Source organism: Oncorhynchus mykiss, chromosome 18, assembly GCF_013265735.2.
Source record: "Oncorhynchus mykiss isolate Arlee chromosome 18, USDA_OmykA_1.1, whole genome shotgun sequence".
NCBI lineage: Eukaryota > Metazoa > Chordata > Actinopteri > Salmoniformes > Salmonidae > Oncorhynchus > Oncorhynchus mykiss.
Genome location: NC_048582.1, coordinates 19283906 through 19294593, shown reverse-complemented (window position 1 = coordinate 19294593; position 10688 = coordinate 19283906). Strand labels below are relative to the sequence as shown.

At 39.4% G+C, this 10688-nt stretch overlaps 1 protein-coding gene across 1 annotated transcript in view; it reads right to left on the bottom strand.

Annotated features, from left to right (window-relative positions):
- Positions 1-8330: 8330 nt before the first annotated feature.
- The window catches only part of LOC110495749 (heparan-sulfate 6-O-sulfotransferase 1-A), a 23098-nt gene continuing 20740 nt past the window's right edge, over positions 8331-10688 (bottom strand). The window contains exons 3-4 of the mRNA XM_021571152.2: positions 10612-10688; positions 8331-10391 (exon numbers count right to left, since the gene is read on the bottom strand). The exon at positions 10612-10688 is cut by the window's right edge and continues 172 nt beyond it. Coding sequence (XP_021426827.1) covers positions 10068-10391; positions 10612-10688 — 401 coding nt within the window. The 3' untranslated portion in view covers positions 8331-10067. The remainder of the gene's footprint in view (positions 10392-10611) is intronic.

Here is a 10688-nt window from a genome sequence, read left to right as displayed (position 1 = left end):
TCATTCCTTAACCTATAGGAAGCCCCACGCAATTGACTACTTCAAAATGGTGAAAATAATCAAATCAAATACATTTTTATTTGTCACATGCGCTGAAGACAACAGGTGTAGACTTTACCATGAAATGCTTAATTACGAGTCCTTTCCCAACAATGCAGAGTTAAAAAGTAAGACAAATTTATCAAGAAAGGAAATAGTAACACAATCAAATAACAATAATGAGACAATATACAAGGAGTACCAGTACTGAGTCAGGATAGTTGAGGTAATATGTACATGTAGGTAGGGGTGAAAGTGACAAGACAATCAGGATAGATAATAAACAGAGTAGCAGTAGCATATGTGAAGAGTGTGAAAGTGTGTTTGTGTGTATGCAGTCAATATGCATGTGTGTGTGTATGATTTGTGTGCGTGAGCACATGTAGTCTTGTGTGTGTTTGAGTGTCAGTGTAGTATGCGTGAGTGTGTGGGTAGAGTCCAGTGAGTGTGCATAGAGTCAGCACAAATAAAAAGGGGGTCACTGCAAATTGTCAGGGTAGCCATTTTATTTTTTATTTAAAAAACATTTTTTTAAGGGGTGGATCAGCTTAATATTGCGGAAAGATTGATGCTTCCATCAATGTAATTGTCTGCATAATTTCCAATCCCCCATATATTTTGGGGGGTAAATATATATATATATATATATATATATACATACACATATGCATACATATACACATATATACATACACATACCTATATAGACATACATACTTTTTTTTTAGAATATACCTTTATTATTCCCGGCAAACCCTACCACCCCTCCCCCAATTGGAGTAAACTAATAAACAGTTAGGCGTCTACCTTCAGTTTATACATCTTATAAACATTTTACAGACACAATCTATTTTACAATAGTTATATTTTGTTTGTTTTTAGTCCTTCCTCTATTTCTGATGTCCATCCAGTTTGATTTGTATTTGTAACTGTGCTATTTCACAACATTTCTGAACCTATATACATTTTAAAGACCCCGTATGTTTTACATTGGTTATATTGTTATTAGTCCCACCCTTCAGCTCCATTCAACCTCTCAACATCATCCATTTTGGATTTCTATTTGCCATATATTTTTCAACTGTCCTGTGATGCTTGACAAAAGTACTGAACCTTTCTATTCTCATAGCTTCTACAGATTGTAAATTAAAAATAAACACATTTTTGTTAAAATAATTATTATATTATTGATTGATTGACTATGGCTTTTCAAATCACCCAGTATTGCTATCTGCAGCGTTAGTTCTAGGCAAATGTTTCAATTCTTCAGCCATTCCTGGACCTGTGACCAAAAATGAGATACATATGGACAATACCAAAATAAATGATCTAATGACTCTGCCTCCTCACAGCAAAATCTGCAGAGCTGGGAAGATTGTATCCCCTAGATATATAACATTCTATTGGTTGCAAGAAGTCTGTATAGTAATTTAAATTGAAAAATGTTAAGTTTTGAATCCGGTGTTGTTTTGCGTATCAATTCATAAACCATGTGCCATGGAATGGGTACATCGAAAATCTCTTCCCAACTATTTTGCAATTTATATGGCACATCTGTCCGTTTTTTGGTCCTTAAATGAAATTGGTATATGTTTTTATTTATCACACTTTTCTTTAACCATTTATGTTCTTTAATACAGGGCCGACATACAACCTTTTTCCCCTTCTACTTGCCTCTTCCATTTTTGTGGTAATGCTACAATTAGTAGGTTGTAATTTTGGGTAGAGCAGACATTTCCATATGTCTGTGTGAGCTGCATGTGTGATATAACTCCACCAGTCCTATTTATGATATCATTCACTAAAATTATACCTTTTTTAAAATGTATTTTTAATTTCTTCGAAAATACGTTTTTTTTTGTTGTATTATTTGTTCTGTCTTTTCAGGTGGATTAAACTGAAATTGCAACCAACTTTCTAAGGCTTGTTTAAAAAATAACGATATTTTGGAGATTATTTCCTTTTCAAACAACCAAAAGTGAGCAGGTGTAGTCTGAATAAAGGGAAAAAGGCCATTCTTGAACATAGGATGAGACATTCCTACCAATTTACTAGAGAACCAGTTTGGATTTAAATATAACTTTTGTATAACTGATGCCTTTAGTGAGAGGTCTAATGCTTTAATATTTAATAATTTCTGCCCTCCGGATTCATATTCGTTATATAAATAGGCCCTTTTAATTTTGTCTGGCTTGCATTCCAAATAAAATGTAATATTTTTTGTTCATATCATTTAAAAAGCAGGTCACTAGGTGTAGGCAAAACCATAAGCAAATAGGTAAACAGTGATACAACTAGAGTTAATCAGGGTGATTATTCCACAAATAGACAGGTATTTTCCTTTCCATGGTAGCAAGATCTTATCTATTTTTGCTAACTTTCTATAAAAATGTATTGGCGTGAGATCATTTTTTTCTTTTGGGATTTGAATACCGAGTAAGTCCACATCTCCATCAGACCATTTAATTGGTAAACTACATGGTAATGTAAAATTTGCATTTTTTTAGTGATCCAATACGTAATAATTTGGTTTTAATCCAGAGAGGATAGCAAAAGCATCTAGATCCTCTATGAGGCCATGAAAATATTCTAATTATGGTTTTAAAATAAAACATGAATCATCAGCGTAGAATGACACCTTAGTTTTTAAGCCATTCCTTAATCTCATTTTAACAGCTAACATTTCGATGGCAATAATAAATAGATATGCCGATAGTGGACAACCTTGTTTTACACCTCTAGATAGTTTAAAACTTTTTTAGATGTAGCCATGCTTTACTATTTTACTCCTAGGGTTACTATGCATAACTTTAACCCATTTTATAAGAGATTCCCCAAAATTGAAATTTTCTAGGCATTTATATACAGTGGGGCAAAAAAAGTATTTAGTCAGCCACCAATTGTGCAAGTTCTCCCACTTAAAAAGATGACAGACAAAATGAAAAAAAAAATGTAATGAATTTTTAATGAATTTATTTTCAAATTATGGTGGAAAATAAGTATTTGGTCACCTACAAACAAGCAAGATTTCTGGCTCTCACAGACCTGTAACTTCTTCTTTAAGATGCTCCTCTGTCCTCCACTCGTTACCTGTATTAACGGCAACTGTTTGAACTTGTTGTCAGTATAAAAGACACCTGTCCACAACCTCAAACAGTCACACTCCAAACTCCACTATGGCCAAGACCAAAGAGCTGTCAAAGGACACCAGAAAAACAATTGTAGACCTGCACCAGGCTGGGAAGACTGAATCTGCAATAGGTAAGCAGCTTGGTTTGAAGAAATCAACTGTGGGAGCAATTATTAGGAAGTGGAAGACATACAAGACTACTGATAATCTCCCTCGATCTGGGGCTCCACGCAAGATCTCACCCCATGGGGTCAAAATGATCCCAAGAACGGTGAGCAAAAATCCCAGAACCAAACAGGGGGACCTAGTGAATGACCTGCAGAGAGCTGGGACCAAAGTAACAAAGCCTACCATCAGCAAGGGCATTGAAGATGAAACGTGCCTGGGTCTTTCAGCATGACAATGATCCCAAACACACCGCCCGGGCAACGAAGGAGTGGCTTTGTAAGAAGCATTTCAAAGTCCTGGAGTGGCCTAGCCAGTCTCCAGATCTCAACCCCATAGAAAATCTTTGGAGGGAGTTGAAAGTCCGTGTTGCCCAGCAACAGCCCCAAAACATCACTGCTCTAGAGGAGATCTGCATGGAGGAATGGGCCAAAATATCAGCAACAGTGTGTGAAAACCTTGTGAAGACTTACAGAAAAAGTTTGACCTCTGTCATTGCCAACAAAGGGTATATAACAAAGTATTGAGATAAACTTTTGTTATTGACCAAATACTTATTTTCCACCATAATTTGCAATAAATAAATTAAAAATCCTACAATGTGATTTTCTGGATTTTTTTTCTCATTTTGTCTGTCATATTTGAAGTGTACCTATGATGAAAATTATCATATTTTTAAGTGGGAGAACTTGCACGATTGGTGGCTGACTAAATACTTTTTTGCCCCACTGTATAAACTCCAGTCGTACTTTATCAAAAGCCTTTTCAAAATCAGCTATGAAAACCAGACCCGGTGTCCCCAATATTTCATAGTATTCTATTGTTTCCAGTACTTGTCTTATATTATCTCCAATGTATCGGCCATTTAAAAACCTGTTTGATTAGGATGAATAATATCTGACAATACTTTTTGAATTCTAGGCGCCAAGCATTTTGTTAGGATTTTTTGCATCACAACACTGAAGTGTAAGAGGTCTCCAATGTTTTAAATGGACTGGATCTTTATATATACCACTTGGGTCCGGTTTCAGTAATAATGATATCAGACCTTCTTGTTGCATGTCTGATAATCTACCATTTATATAGGAGTGGTTAAAACATGCTAATAATGGTCCTCTGAGTATATCAAAACAAGTTTTGTATACTTCCACTGGTATGCCATCCAGCCCTGGAGTTTTCCCAGCCTTAAAGGCTTTAATTGCATCATGAAATTCCTCCTTTGTAATTTGGCCTTCCCATGAGTCTTTCTGTACAGATGCTAATTTTACATTATTATTAGGAAAAAAATCCATACATTTAGTTTCAGTTAGTGGAGATGGAGACTAAAACGAAAACATATTCTTAAAGTACTTTACTTCCTCTTTCAAAATATCATTCGGTGAATCATGCGTGACTCCATCATTTGTAACAAGTTTCAATACATTTTCTTTGGTAGCATTTCTATATTGATGATTGAAAAGGAATTTGGTGCTTTTTCCCCATATTCCATCCAGTTCGCTTTATTATTATAATATATTACACTGGATCTTTCTTGAATAAGTTCCTCCATTTCTTTTTGTTTTTCCTCGAACTTATTCAGTGCCTCTATGGTACAGTTTTTTTGCTATCTAGCTGTACTGTTAGTCCTTCAATTTCCTTTTTTAATATGGACTCTTGATCTAAATAGCTTTTGTTTTATAGATGAGTACTGAATTGCATGGCCTCTAAAGGCACATTTAAAAGTGTACCATACAATAAGGGGATCTGCTATGTTATGTCTGAAAAATTCAGTTATAAATTATTCTGTCCTAGTTCTAAACAATTTATCATCCAGTAGGCTTTGATTAAATTTCCAATATCCTCGCCCACGTGGAAATTCTGTAAGAGTAATATATATGCCAATTATGTGATGATCTGACCGCATTCTGTCCCCTATCAACACTTTTTAAACTTTTGGTGCCAGAGAGAATTTGCATAAGAAAGTAGTCAAGACGACTAGCTTGATTAATCCTCCGCCATGTATATCTCACTAGGTCAGGGTATTTAAGTCTCCATATATCCATGACATTCATGATTTCCTTAAGTGCCTGAGGGTGATAGTTTGTAGTGTGATTTCCTTTCCGGTCCATAGAGGTATTTAAGACCGTATTAAAATCTCCCACCATAATAATAGAGTCTAGTGTCTAGTGTTGCTTGTAGAGTTAAATTCTTATATATTCGTATATATGTTTTCAAAGAAGCTTGGATCATCATTATTTGGACCGTATAGGTTAATAAGCCATATCTGTTTATTGTCCAATAACATATTTAAAATAATCCATCTATCTTGATGATCTGTTTAGATGATTGGTAGCCATTTGATTAACTGGTTAAGCAGGTAGAAGTTGGAGGTATAAGTTGTTCAGGAGCCTTTTGGTCCCAGACTTTGTTGTTGTGCGGTAGCAGAGAGAACAGTCTATGACTTGGGTGGCTGGAGTCTTTGACAATTTTTAGGGCCTTCCTCAGACACCGCCTGGTATAGAGGTCCTGGATGGCAGGGAGCTAGGCCCCCGTGATGTACTGGGCTGTACTCGCTACCCTCTCAATGGCACTCCCCTTAGCAAGAACTCACATGCAACCACACACACACACTCCCCATGCTAAAACAGGCTTTGGGCTCTACAATGCTTCTATCTATCTCTATGGTGCACACATCAGAATCAGAATCACCTTCATTTGCCAAGTCCATTTTCACATACCAGACTTTGACTTAGTAAAGTGCTGCTGCTAGCAATAGACAAAATATACAGACAGAATATAGACATTTACATAATCTACAGGTTATTGCGACTGCACCAGGCCACCAGCTGTAGGAAGGGTAGGCAACCGGCCTGCAGTCGGCACCCCGTCTGCTTTTGAAATTACAGAGGAGAGAGGGTCAGTTCCTGAGGGACTGTACTAGCTCAATGGTTTGATTTAATATTAATACAAAAAAGAGCTGGTCCATTAATTATCCTGTCAGACCTGACCTTCACACACACCAATACACACACCACACACATGCCCTCCTCCCCCACAAACACACGCCTGCACAAATGCACGCACACACACACTCCCCACAGGGGCCGTTTGTCTGTCAGGAAGGTGATGTCTCCGGATGAATTATGGGATGTGGCTGTCATCTCTGGGGTCAAATACAAAATGGCGTCCCTGGGGCGGGAGGTCGGCGTTCTCCCTGGCTGCAGTCACACCTCGCAGGACTGCCATTTTATAGGTTACACACAGGACCAGCCCTGTGCAAACATCCCCAATTAAACTCACTCACATTAATGTTAACACACTCTACTGTGTGTCTGTGAGTCTTTGGTTTCATGTGAGTCCTCGCTAATTAAAGTCTCCATGTCAGTATAATGGGGGTGAGGAGAGGTCCCCAACATGAAGCTAATTCACCACTTGTGAAGCGGGGAACCCTATCATTAACATGAACCTGTAGCGAGGAGTAGGAGGCAGTTGTATTTGGTATTAATACTGACTAGTCCCAGTTATTGATGATATATTTGCATATTATTTTAATATTATTCAACATATTAAATCACATATAAGAGAAGCACGTTATGGCCCATCTCTAACTTGTAATCCATATAGCTTCCATTGACTCAGCCGAACCCACATCTGTTTTCATGTTAGGTGTGTGTGTGTGTGTCCATAAATGTCTGATTACTGGTAATTCAACCGAGGGTCCAAGAGGGCAAGCCATGGGTCATGGCCAGATAGACTGGACAGTATAAATCTCTGGGTGTCAGTGGGGCTCTACTGTATATTTATTTGACATTAACAAGCAATACAGACACACAGACTCTGGGCTATGTTCTTTAGAAGGACCCTCTATGAACTCAGTGTCACAGGGGTACGATTTAGCCCCTGATGAGATGGTAAGGCCCGTTTTTCACTGTCCTATAGAAGAATCCTAAGCCGACATCTCTTGTATTCCAGCCCGCTGCATCTCATCCATTACTTCTGGTTTTACTTGTCTGCTCTTGGAATGACAGCGAGCCAGGGTCTGTGTGTACTGACACAAAGGGCCAATCAGAGATTATAGACATGGAGTTTAGTATAGTCCACCATGTACTCTCTATCCAGGGAAATATTGCCCAGCCCTGTGGTGTGTCCGAGGTCCATGCACTTTAGGGACCACAATGGAAATAAATCTCTGACTTTGGGTTTTCCTTTTTACGTTTTTAAAATGTACGCATTCTTGTGTTTTTTTAACTGGTAAATAAAATCAATCAATCAAAGGTCACTGGGTTGCTATATTGGACTCCTGAGTGGAGCAGTGGTCTAAGACACTACATCTCAGTACTAGAGGTGTCACTATAGTACCTGGCTCACATCCAGCTGTGATTGGTAGTTCCATAGGGCAGTGCACAATTGGTCCAGAGTCGTCCGTGTTTGGCTGGCGTAGGCCGTCATTGTAAAAAATATATTTGTTCTTAACTGACATGCCTAGTTAAATAAAAAATGTTTAAAACAAATATTAATCATGAGGCTGCTTATGACTGCTGCTTCCTGCTCTACCCTGGCTCCTTCTCCTGTCCTTACTCCATGAAGGGCATTGCGTGTTATTTACACTTCTCACCTCTAAAGACCTGACTCTACTTGATCCCCTTACCCTCTTTGCCTCATCCTGGCTCCTTCTACCCCCCCTTCCCCTCCCCCCTCTTCCTCCTCAATCCACCAAGGACATGAAGTGTAATTTACTCCCCTCAACCCCTCCACTCAAGCCACGGGCTGTTTCCGGCTGGCCTTGGATGAAGGTGTGTGTTTGTGTGTGTGTAGATTGAATTAGACAGTAGATCAGTGTTGACAGGACCAAGGCTGTCATTAAGAGGGAACAGGCTGTTTTATGAGGTCAAAGTTCTGCAGTTTTACTGTGTGTGTGTGTGTGTGTGTGTGTGAGTAAGAAAAAGAACTAGAGAGAGAAAGTATATCATATACCGTATATGAGTGCACCAATGTTGGAAATAATAGCACAAAAACATTTTTTTTTTTACAAAAATTGAATATTTTAATTGGTGGTTTGATGATCCGTTTTTGCAATCATAAGAAAATTGCCCGAATGACACTGATAGAGGGAACTAGTTGAGACACGCAGGAAGTTAATGTTTGTGATGGAAAATATTCAATTTCATTCAACGGAAATATTTAAGACACTAGTGTAAGCGATAAGATTGTAAAGAAAGTTTATAGCAGTTTGTCCTGGTATAATTTGAGTTTGAGGGACTCCAAAAGCGTTACCATCGCTGAGTAGTGCTGTAGTTGACATAATGGTGTGTGTGTGTGTGTTATTTTGGACATATTCACATGGGAGTGATACAGAGTCAGATATCAAGGTGACCTAGAGTTAAGGGAAATGTCTACCTCAAGCCTTTGTCTGTGTGTGTCTCTCCCTCCATGTTAGGAATAAATTAAAAGGGTTCACATTCATCCCTCTAACACTATGGCAAGAGATTGGTCATATAGCATGTCAATCACACAGCAAAGCTAAAGCCATTCTCTCTCTCTCTCTCTCACACACACACACACACACACACACACACACACACACACACACACATACACATACACATACACACACACACACACACACACACACACACACACACACACACACACACACACAAACAATACACACACACACACACACAATACACACACACACACACACACAATATTTACAAATGCATACACACTATTTACATGTGTATGCGCACATAGACAAACACACACGGAAACACAGGGAAAAGTAGTCCAAAAAAAGTTGTGTGAGCCTGAAATATCAGGTAGGTCTAATAGTCATCATGCCTGTCCTGAGAGGCACTAACTACCAATCAGAAGTAGGGTTGGGCTCAGTTCCATTTACACGGCATCAGATCATCTCTAACATTCATCACATCCATGGCCACGTCTCAAACCACACCCTATTCCTTATAGGGCCACATAGGGATCTGATGAAAAGTAGTGCACTATATAGGGAATATGGTGCCAGAAGTAGCACACTACATAAGGAATAATAAGGTGTTGGAATGGAAGTAGTGCCCCACAAAGGGAATAGGATGTAATTTGGATGGATATCTACCCAGTTGTCTACACACATATATGCATAACGTCCCCATCATTTTTAAATAATGGCTATGGTCCATGGTACGTCCATCTATCGGTTACATTTCCTTTAAAAAACATACAAATAAAATAATCACTTGTTTCTGTAGGCAGTAACATTGGTCTCAGTGTCATTACAATGCTGCTTAAAAAAACAAACACATAAAAACGATATAATAATAAACATAGTAGTTCTAAAATGAGAATTGCGTCATTAAGACGCATGTTCATGTCTGAAATGGCGGCTGATGTCCAAGAAAAAAGCTTTTTAGACATGGTCCAAACTCTTGCTTTACGTAGTCTGTTTTTCTGTAGATGTTACATTTTCATTTTCGCGGTTCAGCTCAGCCAATGGAAAACTTTCTGTCCAACGGTACAAAGCTCTGCTCTCTGAAGGGATTTCTGGGAGATTCCCCACTATCGTTTTTTTCACCGCGCACTTTACGTGGAGCACCAGAGAGACAAAGAGGGAGAGAAAAGGCAAGGGAGAGCGAGAGAGGGGGAACGATGAAAGTCGGTTGTCAGTGACATGTCAACCCATTCCTCTACTTCAGTCTCCATAACTACCCTATACACTTTCACCCCTGACCTCTAACCTCCGATGAGTGTGTGTGCGTTACCAACGATTAATTATCTGGTTCATATAGTCTTCCGTCGGTAACCTCCCTCCCACCTCCTCTGTTCTCCCCCCTTCTTCTGGGTCCTCCACTTCTCCCTCTCCTGGTCCAGGGGTTAGTTTGGATCTAGAAGGCCACAGGCCCACTCCCAGGCCCTGACCCTCGACCCCTAGCCCCTGACCGTTGTGGTTCTGGTTGTGGGTCCTGAGTCGTTGCAGCCGTCGTTCCTGCTGCCTGGTGTACTGGTATCTCTGCTGGAACAGGTCTCTGGCGTAATCATACAACTCCATGTCCAGCTCATTCAGCTCCTCGATGCGCTGCACCTGCAGTACAGAGAGGGAGGGAGGATGTCAGCTGACAAGTCTGTTCAACTTGGTTCAACAATTTAACAATCAAATACAGCCAATATATGGTGGAAAACTCTGAAAACAGCACAGTATCCTGGTGTGATAACATGTTCCAAATGGCAACACACACACACACACACACACACACACACACACACACACACACACACACACACACACACACACACACACACACCGTAGTGTTGTCCAAATCCACTCCGGCCGCTCTGGTGCTGTTGTATTGCATAAAGGGTCGTATGAACCTCAGTCTGA